The sequence below is a fragment of the Leucoraja erinacea genome, chromosome 9 (genome assembly GCF_028641065.1).
Source record: "Leucoraja erinacea ecotype New England chromosome 9, Leri_hhj_1, whole genome shotgun sequence".
Taxonomy (NCBI): Eukaryota; Metazoa; Chordata; class Chondrichthyes; order Rajiformes; family Rajidae; genus Leucoraja; species Leucoraja erinaceus.
In genome coordinates, this window is record NC_073385.1 from 22,602,187 (window position 1) to 22,622,842 (window position 20,656).

Genomic DNA, 20,656 nt, shown 5'->3' on the forward strand with positions numbered 1-20,656 from the left:
TTGAGTCGACGGCAAACTCTTCTAAACTCGCAGATTAAGTCGCCGCAGTGGGACACCCCCTTTAAGATAAAGGATGACAAGGTAGTGGGAATGACAATGGAGATGCAATTCAGCTAAGAAACGCAGATAGTTTAATGAAAATCTAAATATGAAGCAACAATGAAAATTTATTTTTTTAGTCAGATCGCTATTTTAATTTAGTTTTTAAAAAGTCTGAAGAAGAAATGACCTTTTCCACAATCTACATGAAGATTATGTGAGAAACGTTTCAGATTTTTTACTTTAGTTGATAAATGGTGATACCGACCAACAAACACTCTGCAGTACAACAAATAAATAATTTTCAGAGAATCATTAAAATAAAATGCTTTCCTGAAGTAAGTACTCTTACATCATTGAAAGAACCAAATAAATATTTTAAAAGGAAAATCATTGAAAGACCAAAAGGGAAATGGTACTAAAATAGACAGCAGTGGAAGTATTAAGTCAACACAGATATGTTGATTGATCTCCTTTTATGTTGCATACCCTATCAATCATCAACAGAAACGATCACATATATGGAAGTCGTGCAGGTGGATCAAACCAAATTATTCCAGGATTCCTTCCAAAGAGAACAAGATAGAAGAACAAAACAAGCTAATAATCATCGATAAAAATAAGATGTTTGGATGTAGTATCCTGATATCATGTAGTATCCTGATATATGACAGATCATAAGCACATGCTATTCAGGGATTTTAAATAACTTTCTTCCCAACTTAATGAATGGAGGTAAACTCAAGAGTGTTTATTTGCCATATGCACTGGCTATGTTAGAAGACACTTTTGAAGAAGATTGTCTGTGTATCAGGACTCTGAATCTGTCTTAGGTTAAGTACTGCCGTGATACATATTTTACACTGTTTCATTATCACTAATATCAGTGTAAAATACAACACTTGACAAATAGTCACCAGCTGTTCCATGCAATTCAAATGAAAAGGTTCAATAATAATGACAGTTGCCATAAACTTTCCTTACCATCCACCCATTTTACTAATTTTTTTGTGGTTGAATTTCTTAGCCATTGACAGATTGTTATAGGTAGCAGACCAATAGGCCAAGCAGACCAGTGACAGCATGTTGGTGATCTGATGCAGTTCTCTCGTGTGTTATATAGGTTCAAGTAATTTATTGTGACAACCTCCCTTCCCCCATTACAGAGCTTCTCTTCTTAGCTGGTCCAAGTGCATTCATCCTAGCCTAAAAAAGTAAACATTCAAATTTTCTTTGCCTGATTATTATACCAGCTTCCAGATTATGGTAATCAATGGTAATCAATCAATGGTTCTTTTATTATCATGTGTACCATGGCATAGTGAAATTCATTTTTTGCATACAGATCAGTAAGATTATTGCTATACATAGACAGGTTAATTTGCTTTGGTATAATTGTACATTGTTCCAAGTGTGTGTAGGATAGTGTTGGTGAGCACGGAATGCTGGTCAGCACGGACTCGGTGGGCCGAAGGGCCTCTTCCGATAGGGCCACTGTATCTCTATTGTTTAGTTTAACAATCCGAGAAGTACCAAATGCACAGAAACAGTCCACTGAGTCAATATGCAAAAATTGAAAAAGGGATGCAAAAGGGATTTATTCTTAGACCACTGGGATCTGTTTTGGGGTAAGGGTGAATTGTACAGAAGGGATGGTTTACATCTAAATAGGCAGGGGACCAACATTCTGGCAGGCAGGTTTGCCATTGCTACACGGTGTTAAACTAAAATAGTGTGGAGGAGACAAACGGGAAATATAGGGATGGAGTTAAAGGGAAAGAGAGAATTAAAAAAGTTAAGAAAGAAACCAGATTTAACGGGGCAGAATGCTTAGGAAGGGATTGGAGAGTATGGTCAAGTGAAATATGAATCGATGTGAAAGGTGAGGGGAGTATTGGATTAAAAGTATTATATATGAATGCACAAAGTATAACAAATAAAGTGGATGAGCTTGTGGCTCAGTTAGAAATTGGCAAGTACGATGTTGTGGGAATTACAGAGACATGGTTGCAAGAGGAGCAGGGCTGGGAACTGAATATTCAAGGGTATAACCATATAACCATATAACAATTACAGCACGGAAACAGGCCATCTAGACCCTTCTAGTCCGTGCCGAACACATAATCTCCCCTAGTCCCATATACCTGCGCGCAGACCATAACCCTCCATTCCCTTCCCATCCATATAACTATCCAATTTATTTTTAAATGATAAAAACGAACCTGCCTCCACCACCTTCACTGGAAGCTCATTCCACACAGCTACCACTCTCTGAGTAAAGAGGTTCCCCCTCATGTTACCCCTAAACTTCAGTCCCTTAATTCTCATGTCATGTCCCCTTGTTTGAATCTTCCCTACTCTCAGTGGGAAAAGCTTTCACACGTCAACTCTGTCTATCCCTCTCATCATTTTAAAAACCTCTATCAAGTTCCCCCTTAACCTTCTGCGCTCCAAAGAATAAAGCCCTAACTTGTTCAACCTTTCTCTGTAACTTAGTTGCTGTCTCTGTAACTTAGTTGCTGAAATAGGTATACTTCCTATCGAAAAGACAGACAGACAGATGGGCAGAAGGGGTGGGGTAGCTCTGTTGGTGAGGAATAAAATTAATTCCCTTGCGAGGGGTGACATAGAATCAGGAAATGTAGTCAGTATGGATAGAACTGAGGAATTGTAAGGATAAGAAGACCCTAATGGGCATTATCTAAAGGCCTCCAAACAGTAGCCTGATCATAGGGTGCAAGTTGCAGCAGGAGTTAACGTTTGCATGTAACAAAGGTAATGCCACTGTGCCAAATGTTAATCTACAACTTGAGAGGGAGAAGGGAAAATCTGAAGTGTCAGTATTACAGTTGAGCAAAGGGGACTATGGAGCCATGAGGGAGGAGCTGGACAAAGTTGATTAGAAAGATACCCTAGCAGGAATGACAGTGGAACAACAATGGCAGATATTTCTAGGAATACAGAAGGTGCAAGATTAGTTCATTCCAAAGAGGAAGAAAGATTCTAAAGGAATAAGGGGCAACTGTGGCTGACAAGGGAAGTCAAGGACAGTATAAAAATAAAAAGTATAACATAGAAAAGATGAGCAGGAAGTCAGAGGATTGGGAAACCTTTAAAGTGCAACAGAAGATAACTAAAAAGGCGTTACAGGGAGAAAAGATGAGGTACGAAGGTAAGCTAGCCAAGAATATAAAGGAGGAGAGTAAAAGCCTTTTTACGTATTTGAAGAGGAAAAAATTAGTTCAGACAAATGTGGGTCCCTTGAAGACAGAAACAGGTGAATGAATTTATTATAGGGAACAAGGAAATGGCAGATGAGTTGAACAGGTACTTTGGATCTGTCTTCACTAAGGAAGAAACAAACAATCTCCCAGATGTACTAGTGGCCAGAGGATCTAGGGTGACGGAGCAATGGAAGGAAATTCACATAAGGCAGGAAATGGTATTGGTAGGCTGATGGGACTGAAGACTGATAAATCTGTAGGGCCTGATGGTCTGCATACCAGGATGCTTAAGGAAGTGGCTCTAGAAATCATGGATGCATTGGTGATCATTTTCCAATGTTCTATAGATTCAGGATCAGTTCCTGTGGATTGGGGGGTACCTAATGTTATCCCACTTTTTAAGAAAGGCAGGAGAGAGAAAACAGGGAATTAAAGACCATGATGGGGAAGATGCTGGAGTCAATTATAAAAGATGAAATAGCAGCACATTTGGATAGCAGTAACAGGATCAGTCCAAGTCAGCATGGATTTACCAAGGGAAAATCATGCTTGACTAAAATTCTGGAATTTTATGAGGAGGTAACTGGAAATTGGACAAGGGAGAGCCAGTGGATGTAGTGTACCTGGACTTTCAGAAATGTTTTGATAAGGTCCCACATAGGAGATTAGTGGCGAAATTAGAGCACATGATATTGGGGGTAGGGTAATGACATGGATAGAAAATTGGTTGGCAGACAGGAAACAAAGGGTAGGGATTAACAGGTCCCTTTCAGAATGGCAGGCAGTGACTAATGGGGTACCACAAGGCTCGGTGCTGGGACTGCAACTATTTACAATATACATGACTTGGACAGGTTGGGTGAGTGTGCAGATGCATGGTACATGCAGTTTAATGTGGATAAATGTGTGGCAAAAACAGGAAGGCAGATTATTATCTGAATGGTGTCAAGTTGGGAAAAGGGGAAGTACAACGAGATCTGGGGGTCCTTGTTCATCAGTCACTGAAAGTAAGCCCTCAGGTACAGCAGGCAGTGAAGAAATCTAATGGCATGTTGGCCTTCATAACAAGAGGAGTTGAGTAAAGGAGCAAAGAGATCCTTCTGCAGTTGTACGGAGCCCCAGTAAGACCACACCTGGAGTATTGTGTGCAGTTTTGGTCTCCAAATTTGAGGAATGACATTATTGCTACTGAGGGAGTGCAGCATAGGAAAACAAGGTTAATTCCCGGGATATGTTGATAGAATGGAGCGACTGGGCTTGCATACACTGAAATTTACAAGGATGAAGAGTTGTGAAACTGTGGAATTCTCTGCCTCAGAAGGCAGTGGAGGCCAATTATCTGGATGCTTCCAAGAGAGAGTTAGATAGAGCTCTTAAAGATAACAGTCAAGGGATATGGGGAGAACGTAGCCATGATCAGCCATGATCACAATGAATGGCGGTGCTGGCTCGAAGGGCCGAATGGCCTACTGCACCTATTGTCTATTGCCAGGTTTTTGGTTCCATTTTCACAATTCAAGCTGTAGCTAGTCAAAAAGGCCCATTGCAGCCATCGCCTCCAACTGGCTAATACCCGTTAACTGCATGAATGACCTACTCCCAGGATCAACAATGGTACTGAAAATTACCAACAAAGATACTCAAGTCATATTGAATTATTGAAGTGCAAACTATTTAAAAATATATATTAGACAACAGGAATGACCAAGTGGGAACTGAGGAGATGTTCGCATCATATCTACAGTACATAGCAGGGTATTGAAAATCCAGCAGAGACATGATACAAATGATTAGTAACACATTTTTAACACCTTTAATATATTGAAACACCCCTGGTTGCTTCACAGGGACATCATCAAACAAAGCGAGATACTTTGCTTTGTGATTAACAAAGAACTTACACTTAAATGTAGATTGGTTGGTTAGCAAGTTTGCAGCCAATATCAAAATTAAGGTCAATTGTGGACAGCGAGGAAGGTTTCAAAGGATGCAGGAGGATTTAGATTAGTTACTGATATGGGGAAAGAAATAGCAGATTAAGTTTAATTGAGCAAATTAATGTGTTGCATTGTGGCCAGTTGGACTCAAGGAGAAAGTACACAGTTAGTGTGGCAAGACCCTTAACAGCTTTGCTATACAGAGATCTTGCAGTCCAAGTCCATAGCACTTTGAAAGTAACCACACAGGCAGATAGGATAGTAAAGAAGGTGTATGGCATGGTTGCCTTCCCCAGTCAGGGCATTTGAGTACAAGAGTCAGAAAGTTATATTTCAACTTTATAAAACTTTAGTTAGGCTGCATTTGGAGTGCTCCTTTACAGGAGGATGTGGAGGCTTTGGAGAGGGTGTAGATGAGGTTTACCAGAATGATACCTAGAATAGAGAGCAATAGCTATAAGGGGAGTGTAAACTAAGAACATATGCTACTGCAGGCAACTGAACAGGGACAAATGGAAGCACAGCTGCAGTACACAGAGCTGGACAATAAACAATGGCGGACGTAAACAGTGCCAAAGATAAAAGCATGTTGAGAAAAACGAGCTGATTTGGCTTTGTTCAGTTACAGTTCATATGCATGTCCAGCATTTACCTCATATTAAGATCTGAAGCACCTGTGGCCATGTGGGTACTTGTAGTCGGGACTCTGCGTGTTTAATGTACTGCTGCATGTTGGCCTGCTTCTGATCAACCATTTGAAAATGAAACCAGATAGACAGATTTCAAGGTAACAGATATGAAAAAAATAACTCACCACTGCAGTAAAATAGACCATGAACAATATGGACAAGCCACTTGTGTAACCAAGAAACTCTAAAAAAAAAAACAATCAAATGTAAATATTACAAAATCATACAAAAAATACATTGTAAAAAACAATTAGTAATAGTTTATATGGAAATATATATTTTTCCGCACATCTGCAAAGCTGGGGAACTAAAAATAATGCCTGCATTTCTCCCATCTTTAAAAGAGCACAATAAAAACATGGACAGTAAACATCTAATAACTATTTAACATCTTAGTTTTCCGAGTACTTATTTAACGCAAGAACTAAAACTGCACCAGAGATTATTCAGCAGGAACAGCACCAAAGGATGATAAACAAAATATAGTACACGCTTCTACTACCACTCACATTTCCAAAATTAATTGGGTGAAGAGCTAACCCGAGCCCAGATGTGTTACATTATTTCAGCTAAATTGTGTGCTCAGTTATTTGAGCGTGATCGAAAGTCCAAATAGAACTTGGAATGTTCTACTTGGTGCACAGAAGATTAAGAGAAGATGGTTAGATTTTGAAAAAATGACATAACACTTTTTAGATGAATGAATGGGAAAATATATCCCTCCCACTCCTCGCCAATGAGAGGATGCTTTGTAACCAGAAGGCACATATTTAATGTAATAGAGATGGAATAAAGGGGGATAAACACATGTATAGCAATGTGGAATAAACAATGAGAAGAATTATTTCTATAATTTCAGAGAGGAGGGAAGAGAGGAGTGGGGGCAAGAAGAGAGGAGGAGGGGGGGAAAGGAAGAGAGGGGAGGAGAGAAGAGAGGGGGAGAGAGAGGGAGAGGGGGAGAGGGGGGAGGGAGGGGGGGGAGGGAGGAGGGAGGGGGGGGGAGGGGGAGAGAGAGAGGGAGGGGGAGAGGGAGAGGGGGAGGGGAGGGAGAGAGAAAGAGAGAGGGAGAGAGGGAGAGAGAGGGGAGATAGGGGGAGAGAGAGAGAGGGAGGGGGGAGAGAAGAGTGGAGGGGGGAATGAAGAGGGGGGGGGGGAGAGAGGAGTTGGCAGAGAGGAGGTGGGGGGAGAGAGAGAGAGAGAGAGTGGGGGGGGGGGGGTGAGAGAGGAGATGAGAGGGAGGAGAGGAGGGCAGGGGGAGTGGGAGGGTCAGGGTGAGAGCAAAAGGGCAGAGGGAGGGGAAGGGGGAAGTAAAGAAAGCTGGAAGAGAGCATCTAAACCCAGGTGGTCCTGTGTGGAGTTGGTACATTATTTCCTGTGACCACAAGGACTTTCTTCAGGTGGCCCAATTTACTTTTACTTTATAGATACAGTGCAAAAAGAGGCCCTTCAGCCCTCCGCTCCAACCAGCGATCACCCCGTACACTAACGCTATTCTACACACTGGAGACAGTTTTACAATTTTTACCGATGCCAGTTAACCTGCAATCCCGTGCGTCTTTGGAGTGTTGGAGGAAACTGGAGCACCCAGAGAAAACCCACGCGGTCACAGGGAGAATATACAGATTCCGTACAGACAATACCCGTAATCAAGATCATACCAGGGTCTCTGGCGCTGTAAGGCAGCAACTCCACCGTTGCTTTATTGCTGCACAAATATATTCCACTAATATGGGATTTTCTCCCATATTCTAAAGAAATGTGGATGAACTGGTAAACAAGCCACTGTAAATTGGTGCGAGTGTGCAGATGAGTGGGTGGGGGTAAATATGGTTGTTGATAGCAATGTGGGGAAAGAAAAATGGATAAAGGCAGGAACAGTGTAAAATTCGGTAGGTGTCAGAGGTTATGGGGAGAAGGCAGGAGAATGGGGTTAGGAGGGAGAGATAGATCAGCTATGATTGAATGACAGAATAGACTTGATGGGCCAAATGGTCTAATTCTACTATCACTTATGACGTTATGACTTAATGGCCAGCACAGATTCAGTGGGCTGAAGGGCCTGCTTCCTTGAAATACTTGAGAAAGAGCAGGGGATGGAGACAAGAAGGAAAATTGGCCCATAAGAAGAGCCTCGACACGAAGCATCAAATGTGTACTTCTCTCCACAGGTCTCACTGAATTTCTCGAACAGCTCGATTTTTGCAATAGACAAAGCATTGAAGCTATGAGATATTTAGTTCCTTTAGAGCTGCATTTTTCATCATCGGAATGTGTCCAGGTTTACATTTAAAATGCATTTACTTCTGGAATTTTCTCTAGCATCTTTTATTCATCGTTTTTCTTTTCTTTTTAAAACACTTACGTTTGCAAAAACTAGAAATTGCCTTAAATAACTTTTTTTAGAGAAAACAAAACAAAACATGCTGGGACTGTGTATTTGCATCCGGTAACCTTACTGCAGAGAAGTAAAACATAGGGTTCAAAGGTTTGCAACCCCAATTCCTTATAGTATAATAAAAGTGCCAAAAAGGATGAATCAATCACATTTTAATTGCTCCAGCCTCCTAGGGTCGCATGGAAAAATGAAAAATGCAGCAATTTGGAAAAGCAAGTAATTTGAAAAATTCAAATTTAAAAATGGACATCATAACCACCAAAAAGAGATATCTACAGCCTGTGCTATCTCTAACGGTAACATAAATGTTTAGGACGATGGTGGTACAGTTGCTGCCTGGGTTCGATCCTGACTTCTAGTGCTGGCTGTACAGAATGTCTACATTCTCTCTGTGACCATGTGAGATTTGTCCAGGTGTTTTGGTTTCCTCCCACAATGCAAAGATGTGCGGGGTTGTAGGATAATTGGCTTCTGTAAATGGCCCATTCTTTGGAAAGTGAACAAAAATGTCACACACATGACCAGATGTCATCATAAAATGATACATTAAAAAATCATTGTAAGAGATTAATCTTACAAAAGATTATCTGGACTCTCCTAATGGCGGCATGCTGTAAGGTTGCAAATTCGTTTGCTCCCTTAACTTTTACTTACCACTCTTTCAATGTTACTTGTTATTACTTGATTTCAAGGCACGGTGTGACTTTTCTTAAAAAGTGTTGATAACACTTTTATATGCTTTAATCATGTAAAGGATGGAGACAAGAGGGAAAGGAGCTTCTCCAAGGAAGGAGCGTGGGAAAGGCACAGCTTCTGACTCTAGTGTCTTAGAAGGAATATCCAAAATGAACGATGAACTGAAAAATGAAATGAAAACAAGATTTTGCAATTTGGAGGAAATGGTGAAAGGAATTTCGACCAAATTGAAGGAAGTTCAAGTCAAGCTGATTATGTTACAAGATGAATCTCGTGAACAGAAGGAACAAATTGATAACTTGCGAAGCCTGGGCCAGGAGAGAGATTTGAAGATTGAAAAACTGGAACGGAGAATGAATGAAAATCCTCGGGCACTCCAGCAATACAAGATTAAAAATATGGATCTGGAAAACAGAAGCCGTCGACTGAATTTGCGAGTTGTTGGTTTGCTGGATGGTCAAGAAGGAGATAATGTTATTAAATATATTTCTAAAACAATAAAGGAGACTTTCAACATCGAGCATTATGAAAATTTTTCCATTTTGGATAACGCACACAGGATTGGGATGAAATCTGGTCCCCAAGATAAACCGAGACATTTGATCGTTCGGTTTCACTTCTTGCAGATGAAGGAGAATATTCTCCAGGCAGCAAAAAAGTTGGGCATGGTTGAATATGAAAGATGCTAGTTTCGTTTTGTTCCTGATTATAGTTATGAGTTTTTAGAATTAAGAAAGTCTTTCCATAATGTAATGTCTGAGTTGTTTAAGAAAAAGTTGCGCCCTGCCTTACTTTATCCAGCTAGACTGCATATACGACTCTTTAATGGTAACATTAGATTTTTTAACAATCCTCAAGACACTTCCAGCTTTCTGGAGGCTTATGAGGGTGAAGTCGCGACCGGGAGCAATTGATAGCTGATTAAGTTATAATTGGAGATTTACTGTTCCTATTTTGGGGTTTTTTTTTAATTTACTTTTTAAGAATTTTAGTATGATGGTATCAAACAACTTTTACCTTCTCTAAGATAGTTCATTTAATGTAATGGTATTATATATTAATTTTTATGACTTTCTTTCTTAGCTTTTCTAAAATGGAAGGAATTTTTTTCCCCCGTCTTTAGACAAATTAAGTGAACGCAGTTCTTGTTTTTCATATTTTGACCTTGGATAAATAATATGAAGTAGCTCTTGTGTTCCACTGCTAACATGTCCTTTTTTAACCATAACATTAATTTTGTTTTGTCTATTGAGTGGCAAATATGCTTTCTTTTTACGTTGGGTGCTGTCGTTAGGAGAGATAGGGGTACGGAAGGGATTACTGACTGCATACTGGTCAGTTTTGGGCTTTGCATGGGTGGGGGTCTTTTGCTTCTAACTTAGTTTTTTTCATCTGTGCAGAATCTGAACTACAAAAATGTCTGAAATGTCGTCACTTCTGGCTCCACCCTAGATTTTTTCTTCTTCCAGTATCATAAACTATTATGCTTTAAGAAATTAACCCTTTACATTCCACATGATTTTTACAAACAATATGGATAAAGTTATTAACTTCCTTTCATGGAATGTGAATTGTTTGAACCATCCCATTAAGAGCACACTTTTAATTAAAGTTATTCGTAGACTAAATGCTCAGATTATCTTTGTTCAGGAAACTCATGTAAGGCAAGACGACAATCAACGATTTTTCAAGTTTTGGAGAGGACAGCAGTTTCATTCAAATTCACAGGCTAAGGTGAAAGGAGTCTCCATTTTTATTGACTCCTCAATTCCGTTTGTTCATTATGAAACAATTTCTGATCCATGTGGTAGATTTCTGGTGATTACTGGTGTTCTTCATAACCAAAAAGTTGCTATGGTGAATGTTTATGCACCAAATATTGATCACCCTGAGTTTTGTTAACAGTTAATCGCATCCTTTCCTAATTTAAATGAACACTTTTTAATAATGGGTGGAGATTTTAACTGTTGTTTGAAACCCTCGATGGACAGATCTGCAACTGATCATGTGCTTCCAAATAAATCAGCTAGTTTTATAAATTATTTTTTACTTGACTTTGGAATGTTAGAAGTCTGGAGATTATTACACCCAAATAACAAAGAATTTTCTTTTTTCTCTCATGTATATCATAGTTACTCTAGTATTGACAACTTTATAATAGATTCTCGGCTAGTTTTATCGGTCACTGCTTGTGAGTATGATGCAATTGCTATTTCTGATCATGCACCATTTAAACTATTAATCAAACTACCTGATTCCAAGTTTAGTGCTAAACAATGGCGATTTAATGCAAAGATCTTAATTTTGTTAATTTTATTAAAGATCAGATTGCTTTTTTCTTCTTAACAAATTCTACTGAAGAAATATCCAATGGTGTAGTCTGGGATGCTTTTAAGGCATATATTCGTGAACAAATTATTTCATACTCCGCGGGATTAAAAATAAACTCAAAATGAAATGCGTATATTGGCTGATGAGATTAAAGAAATTGGTAAAAAATATTCAAAAGCTCCTAGTTTAGAGCTCTATAATAATAGAGTTGAACTTCAATGGAGACATGATTTGTTATTCGTATCACTGATTGAGAATCAGCTACTTAAAACCAAAAGTCAATTTTATATACATGGCAAAAAATCTGGTTAATTACTCGTTAATAAGTTGAAAGCGGTGTCGGCCAAACGTCAGATTACTAAAGTGAGTAAACGGGATGGTACACTGACTGTAGACCATGATGAAATTAATAAATCCTTTCAGGAATTTTATACCTCCCTATACCAATCAGAATTTCTTACTGATTCCAATATAATGCATGAGTTTTTAAATAAACTGAACTTGCCAAATGTATCACATAATGTGCTTTGTTGTTAGACAAACCCATCACGGAGGAAGAAATACAGAAAGCCATCCTCTCAATTAATTCTGGTAAAGCTCCCGGTTTAGATGGGTTTACAGTAGAATTTTTAAAATATTTCTCAAGTTTACTGTCTCACTGGTTCTGCAAGGTTTTTAAAGAAGCCGTTTAAATGACTAGATTACCACAATCCTTTTATGAAACATCTATTTCTTTAATTCTTAAAAAAGATAAAGACCCTACTGAAGTGACATCATATAAACCTATATCACTGTTAAATGTAGATTCCAAAATTCTTTCCAAAATATTAGCTACGAAATTGGAAAATATTTTACCGCAAATTATTTCTGAAGATCAGACAGGTTTTATTAAAAATCGTTACTCATACTTTAACGTTAGGAGATTAATGAATATTGTATACACTGCATCAAATAAAACTCGTGATGCCGAGAAGGCGTTTGATAGAGTAGAATGGGAATACATATTCAAATACCTGAAAATTTTAAGTTTTGTCCAAAATTTATTTATTGGCTGATATATCATATACCTCAGGTTTCTGTACTTACCAATAATCAGAGATCCCCTTTTTTCAGGCTCTTTCGAGGTACTAGACAGGGCTGTCCTTAAAGTCCTTTACTGTTTGATATCGCTTTGGAAACTTTGGCCACCGCTATTATGGAATGCCCTAATATTTTTGGTATTGTCCGTGGGAATAAGACACATAAGCTATCACTTTGTGCAGGTGATCGGTTATTATTCATTTCTAACCCTGAGAAACCTATTCCGGCAATAGTAGCACAACTTAATCAATTTAGTCGTTTTTCTGGTTATAAACCAAATCTTAGTAAGAGTGAGCTTTTTCTATTAAACAATCTAGTTTCGAATTATGGAGTTTCCATTTAGATTGACTACCGAATGTTTTACTTATTAAGATTACCAAGAAACACAAGGATTTATTTAAAGCTAATTTTACGCCTCTAATTGACCATATCAAACAACAGTTTACTAAATGGTCATCAATGTCCTTATCTTTAATCGGCCAAATCAATGCTATTAAAATGTTTATCTTCCCTAAATTTTTGTAATTATTTCAGACGATACCAATTTTTATTGCTAAATCTTTCTTTGATATTATTGACTCCAAAATTTCTTCATATATATGGCAGAATAAAAATTTCAGCTAAGTAAAAAATACTTGCAGAAATCAAAAAAAGACAGTGGTTTGGCACTGCCGAACCTTAGATTCTACTATTGGGCAGTTAATGCTCGTTATTTAAAATTTTGGACAAAAGATTTAGAAGATACCCAAGGCCCAGGATGGATAAATCTTGAACGTGATTCTATGCAAGGGCTATCATTGGCTTCTATTCTAGGGGCCTCGTTACCTTTTACAATTACGAGATTGAATAAATATACGACTAATCCAATAATAAGACATACATTCCAAATATGGTTTCAATTTCATAAGTTTTTTGGATTGAATGATTTTATCTTATCGAGTCCTATCATATCTAATTTTTTTTCCCAACCTTCTAGTACTGATCAACCCTTTCTGTTATGGAAGAGGAAAGGATTAGTAGCTTTTCATGATTTGTTTTTGGATGGTTGTTTTATGTCTTTTGAACAACCCTCCAATAAATATAATTTACCTAACTCACACTTTTTTAGATATTTACAAATTTTTTGAAGACTACTCTACCCTTTTTTCCGTTACCACATCAAACCAAAATCTTGGAAAAAAATTAACATTTGAACCCTTATCAGAAAGGCTGAATAATGAGTTGATTTTTAAATTACAAATAGATACATTTGATAAAATTAAGAATGACTGGGAAAGAGAACTCCAAATGTCTCTACCTATAGAGAAATGGGAGAGGATTCTTCAATTAGTTAATACTTCCACAATGTGTACAAGACACGCTTTGATACAATTCAAGGTGGTGCACAGAGTTCATCTGTCAAAAGATAAGTTGGCTCTTTTCTATGGTCATATAAATCCTACCAGTGACAGATGTAACTCTGAAGTGGCCTCGCTGACTCGTATGTTTTGGTCCTGCCCACTTTTGGAAAAATATTGGAAAGGAATCTTTGATACTATTTCTGTTATTTTAGGTTGTTGTTTAAGCTGCTAACATTCTTCCAACATTTACCTGATCCTGGAGTCCGTAATTTTCTTGGAATGGGTTGGATGTTCCACAAAGTAGTTCTAATCCTGGCCAATGTCTCCGACCAGTAATTTAAACTTTACTTTATATGTCTACATATTACTGATGGAGCCTGATTGGCTAAGTAAATGCCAGATGAAGGTGGAGGGAGAGAGAATGCGAATGGAAAGGTGTCTATGAAATGGGAGTCAAGACTGTACAATGGAGTATCTGTAGAATTGAAGATCTAAGAAGATAATAAGGAAAAAGGAATATTGGAAGAGTGGCAGGAATGATAATAAAGGGAGCAGAATGGGGGAGGCTAAACAAATGGTTATTAATATTACAGAATTTTACAAATATTAATATTTGTGGACACGGCCCAGAATAGTGCTTGACTCCCAGAATAGAATAGTGCTAGACCAGCACACAACCAACCTCCCTTCCATTGACTCCATCTGCACCATGCTACCTTGGCAAGGCCACCAGCATGCTGAGTCTCACCCCAGACACTCCCTCTTCTCCCATTTCTCATCAGGCAAGAGGTACAGAAGTGTGAAAACATATACCTCCAGCTTCAGGAACAGGTGGTCTGGTTTCCACCAACACTCCAAAGATGTGCAGGTTTGTAGGTTAATTGGCTTAGTTAAAATTGTAAATTGTCCCAAGTGTGTAGAATCGCGCTAGTGTACGGGGTAATCGCCGGTTGACGTGGACTCGGTGGGCCTAAGGAATCTGTTTCCACACTGTATCTCTAAAGTCTAAAAAGTCTACTAAAATACAGCAACTTTAATCTTTAAGAAAGAAATGCAGATGCTGGAAAAATCGAAGATAGACAAAAATGCTGGAGAAACTCAGCGGTGAGGCAGCATTTATGGAGCGAAAGAATAGGTGACGTTTCGGGTCTCGACATGAAACATCACCTATTCCTTCGCTCCATAGATGCTGCCTCACACGAGTTTCTCCAGCATTTTTGTCTAACTCCTATCCTAATCTTCCTCAGGATCTTAAACCAATGTAATCTACTTGACCTTTTCCTCTTCCATTCTAGGTGCTAATTATAACATAAATAACAATAGCACGCACTAATCGCTATATTTTTAAACTCCATGATGTGACCTGAACTGTTAAGGGCCTGTCCCACTTGGGCGTCATTTGCGCATAATTTACACGACATCCTAAAAATTGGTTGGCGCGTCGTGATGCGCGCGCATGGCGAGGCGTGGTGGCGTATGCAGTGATGCGCGGTGCCCCAGGATTCTGGAATGCTCCAAATCCTCGCGTGCCACCTGCTTGACGTATCCCTTGCGCACGCTGACGTACTGATGGCGTACGCTGACGTGTAGCGAGTGGTGACGCATGGTTACGCACGAACATTGTCTATGCTAATTTATTGTGTGTCACCGTGCGTCAACATCTGTAATCATGCGCCGCCCGTACGCCGTCGGCGCGCCATTTGCGCGTCATTTGAGCGCCGCACCACGTGACCACCCTGATATAAAGGGCGCGTAGTTTTGAAAACTTTTCACTGGGAAAATCCTTGCCACGGAGATCGGACTAAGTACGAACGACATTGCAAATAGCTCCCAAAAGAAGCAGGGCCCTCAAGAGCATTTGCCGTGCGACTGTCATACTGCTAGACGATTTTCGCGCGTCAGTCACTACCAGGCCTGTCGCGTAAATGACGCTCAAATGACGCCCAAGTGGGACAGGCCTTTTACTTATATTTTCCAACAAATTGTCACAAAAGTCCATAGAGCAAGATAATAAGTTTAAGTAGAGTTAACATTTCAGGTTGACGATCTTTCATCGGTTTTTACGAAAGGTCAATGACTGAAAAGATCAACTGGTTTTCTTTCAACAAATGTTAGCTGAGTTGTTGAGTACTTCCTGCATTTTAAGTTTTCATTCCAGATTTTCAACAATCATAGTTTCAACATGAAATTGGATAAAATCCATGCTTTCACAGGAGTGTTGGGTTAGTGGTTCCACACATGCAGTTTCCTTCCTGTAATGTTCTAGCAACAATCACCAACAAAAATAAAATTAATGTATTATTTGAGCAAAATAATACATAATTTCAGAAACACTCAAAAATGTCAGTAGATGCACATGTATTATGGAATTAATCACTGCAGATGATGTATTTCCATATCGATGGATATTTCAAAAGATTATTGTTATTTGACAAATGATATTGCAGATTGTAATGGGATAAATGGACAAGAGAAATGAAACAAGAGCAGTTATTGATCTTTCATTCATTTCATGTTGCCAACAAAGTTCAAAATGAAGTTACACTTACTCACGGCCGTGACTGCTCTACAAAGGAAAAACAGATTTGATTACCGAAACAGAAATACCTTTGATAAGTATTTGCCTACACACATCATGTGGCAAATTAACAAGACAACAGAGAACCTAGTTGGAGAATTAGTACAGTAGCTTCTCCATTCCCATGTAGTATTCCAATCAGTTGCAATTATATAGCATTCACTCATATTTTGTTGAGATAAGAGATCTTGGGAAGTAAATTCATAATTCAAATATAATTTATTTGTGCGCCCCACACCAAGTACATGTGAATAATAGTTTAAAAAATTACCTATTTTACGAAGAAGAGCAAGAGGGAGAACGACACAAATAACGATAATGATGAGGAGGATTTGTCCATTAAGATACCATGGTGTCCTATGGTGTCAATAAAGATATTCAAATTAAACGCCATTAAAATATAAGTTTGTAAGTTCTAAAAGCAGAATTAGGCCTTTCGGCCCCTCGAGTCTACTCTGCCAGTAAATCATGGTTAATCTATCTTGCCCTCTCAACACATCCTCCCCATAACCCCTGACCCCTTACGAATTAAGAATCTGTCCATCTCCAGCTTAAAAATATCCATTGACTTGGCCTCAGCTGTCTGTGGCAATGAAATCCACAGATTCACCGCTCTCGGACATGAAATTCCTCCTCATCTTCTTTCTAAAGGTACATCCTTTTATTCTGAGGCTATTGACTCTACCACTAGTGGAAACATCCTCCCAACATTCACTCTATCCAGGCCTTTCAGTGTTTGGTAAATTTCAATGAGGTGCCCTCTCATCCTAAACTCCAGCGAGTACAAGCCCAGAGCCCTCAAGCGCTCATCATATGTCAACCCAATAAGTCCTCGAATCATTCTTGTAAACCTCCTCTGGACCCTCTCCAACGCCAGCTCAGCCATTATAGGGCGAAGAGTCAAGTATGAAAGATGGCTGCCACAATTTGCCACAAGTATAGATTGTTTGGTTTGCTCTATTATTTCACAGAGAATAGTTTGAGCATATTTTTTAAATTATAAAATGCTTCTACAATAAAATTACTGGAATTCAAATATGTTGCATGATGCTGAGCAGTATCTGTTACTGAAAATATTTCTCGTCACCAAGAGGACTAATGAAAAAACTAAAGTTGTTTAACCAGCTACTTCAAAATGATGGCATGTATCTTAACAATTAAACTTTTGAAGTCGCAAAGTAACTCAGCAGGTCAGGAAGCATCTTTGGATAACTTAGATAAGTGACGTTTCGGGCCAGGGTCCTTGCCTGACCCACTGAGTTACTTCAGCACTGTCTTGTTTTGTAAACCAGCATCTAAGGATCCTTGCTTCCGAATTAAATGTTTGTTTCTCTTGATGTAATTATTTTACTACACATTCCCTACCAGGTATGAAACTGTACAATGAGATACAGAATAATTTTAAACATTCTCTCTTGACTAAATTTAGTTGCATACCTTAATTTTACTCGTTAACTTACACATTAACCGATTATTGCGGCTGACACTTACCCATTGTGACTGATGTGTAGGAAACCAGAAATTACAGCAGGGAATTCGGATTTTATGATGAACAAGTAAGATGACATTGCTGATGGTAAAAAAAACAATAACAGTTAACAGATCAGATTTCATAAGACAAATAACATGAAACAATTATAATAAATTGTATTTTCACTAAACTAGAAAAGTAAAATAGTGAATAAAAGATATATTACAATTTTATCGCAGCTTCACCATCTGAAGTAAAACTGTCATTTTAGATTTCAAATTACAAACCACTTTATCATTAATATTATGGATTAACCTTAAAGCTATCAACTTGCAGTTCCTTCAAAATGGTAAAATATTCCTAGGTATTTCACTGAAGCATCATCAAAACCCAATATCAAATCTCACAAGGAGGCATTGAGGCGAATAAGCTGCAGGTTGTAAAAAGAGTGGTAGGTCTGAAGAAACAGGTAAAGTCAAAATGGTTTGGCAAGGGAAATCCAGAGTTTAGACATTAATAGTAAACAGTTAACTTTTAAGTCTCTGACACTTTGTCAGAACTGGGAAAGGGAGAAAAAGATGTCAGTTTTAAGTAGGTGGGGGAGGGATGGTTAGAACAAGAGAAATATCTTTTCTAAGGTGATACCAAATGGATTATCAATCACAATCAATCACAATCACAATAATACTTTATTAGCCAAGTATGTTTTGCAACTTACGAGGAATTTCATTTGCCAAGTCAGTCATACAGATAAAGCGCAACAGAACACACAAAACACATTTTAACATAAACATCCACCACAGTGACTCCTCCACATTCCTCACTTTGATGGAAGGCGAAGAAAAAGTTCAGATCTCTTCCCTTCTATGCTCTCCCGTGGTCAGGGGTCTCGAGCCTTCTGTTGACAGGACGATATTGACTCCCGTAGCCGGCAGTCAGGCCCTCCGCATCGGGGCAATCAGCTTCTGCATCGGGGGGATGTCAGCTTCCCCGCGCCAGCGATCGGAGCCCGTGTCGGGGCTGGTCGAGCCTCTGCGTCGGTGGAGCTCCAGACTAGCCTCTCCGGAGACTTGATGGTAAGTCCGCAGGCCACGGTTGGAGCAATCCCAGGCAAGGGATCAGTTCCGATGTTAAGTTCACGCCCCGCAGTGGGGCACAAAGTCAGTCCGAGGAGGTCTCCAGCTCCATCGACAGTAGGCCGCAGATCGGCCGGAGATGTGCATTAGCAGACTCATAAACAGCCTCTGTTATCATGCTCCTGAATGGTGCTTCCATAAGCTATGTTACAGTTGAATGTACCTCTATCCCATTGAGGACATTGGACTATCTATGGAACTGATGCGCTACAATGCTGTATTCTGTATATTCCACATTGCTCTATCTATTGTTCCAGAGTTTGAACTGGTTGTATCCATGTATGGTATATCTGATCTGTTTGGATAGCATGCTAAAACAAAATGTTTCACTGTACTTTCGTACATGTGACAATAATAAATCTAAGCCTAATCTACTGAAGTTATTCACAGTAACATGATTCTGGCTGAAATCAGAATGATCAATCACCTTTTCAGCATAGAAAAGGATACCAGTAAAGGAGCAAGATGTACTCAAGTGTCTTCTGTATTCTCCTTGGTTTGCATACTGGTCGGTCATTCATTCCTTTTTGCCAGCAGAGTCATAGACCACAGACAACAAAGTCCATGCTAACCATCTAGCACCCATTTTACCCTACTCCCATTTAATTTTTTCACATTACCCTCAACTCCCCTCTAGATTCCACCATTCATCCATATGCAAGTGGCAATTTACTGTGGTCAATAAGCAAACATTTTTTGTGATATGCAAAAATAAAAGAATCTGGGTGGAAACTCATTAAGCATGGGACAATGTGCAAAATTTCAGGTGGACAACACCAGTGGTCAGGATTGGACTCTGGTCACTGGAGTTGAGAGGCAGCAACATCATTAGCAGCACCACCTTGCTGTCGCTTGTACTTTAAATCCCCTTGCAATAAGATTTCAACAAAATTTAAAGTGTAACGGGTGGCATATTCTGGTCCCATGGAGTGGTCATCTCCCAACAATACTGACAGTTGTTATATTTATTTTCCAAAACCTGGATTAGAAATCCAATTACTCATCCTGACCAATACTCAACAACAATGTTTTTTTTTTACTGGTTTATTATTTTCTTCATTTATAAAATCTGCCAACACTTCCTTCCCCCCCTTGCAGTGAATTCCCACACTAACTAAATTCCCAATATTAGTGACTCTGTTTAAACACTATTTAAATTGAATTGTAACTGTTCTGCAGAACCTCTTTGATCTGACTGGTACTCCTCACTGGAGCATCTTGCCCTGTATTGTCTCAATCACACCACCAGAAGTAAATTAGCTGGTCATTGTTATGATTTATGAACCTTGCAGTTTACAAATTGACTGCATGTCTCCTGCATTAGAGCAGTGAATGCACTTCTAAAATATATCTGGAAGGCTTTGGAAAGGCCTGTTCTTGTGAATGATGTGGAATAATGCAGGTTCTTTCATCCTTCTCTCACACTACACAATGTTTTCCTTTGCTTTTGAATAATTGGGGAAAAAATCCATCAAATAGACAAGATAATTGAACTCGAGACACATTTAGATGTGCTTGTGCAGGGAGAGAAAATAAACACATACCTTGTCACAAAAAGCTATTTGGAAATCTATCAAGCAGACAGTTTAATCCAACATTCTGCACATCTATTGAACATCACATCAATGAAATCCCTTCTGATCTTTGGGATAAAGAAATATGATCTGGCACAGTCTGGAGGTCACCTAACCATCATAATTACTTCCACTCAGTTTCCTGTCTGAACACTACTGCAGAATA

General features: G+C 38.9%; 1 protein-coding gene across 1 annotated transcript in view; it reads right to left on the reverse strand.

Moving 5' to 3' along the window:
- slc38a6 (solute carrier family 38 member 6) overlaps positions 1–20,656 on the reverse strand; it is a 61,576-nt gene that overhangs the window by 19,199 nt on the left and 21,721 nt on the right. Inside the window, exons 6-8 of the mRNA XM_055640318.1 lie at positions 17,801–17,879; positions 16,581–16,666; positions 6,015–6,073 (exon numbers count right to left, since the gene is read on the reverse strand). Coding sequence (XP_055496293.1) covers positions 6,015–6,073; positions 16,581–16,666; positions 17,801–17,879 — 224 coding nt within the window. The remainder of the gene's footprint in view (positions 1–6,014; positions 6,074–16,580; positions 16,667–17,800; positions 17,880–20,656) is intronic.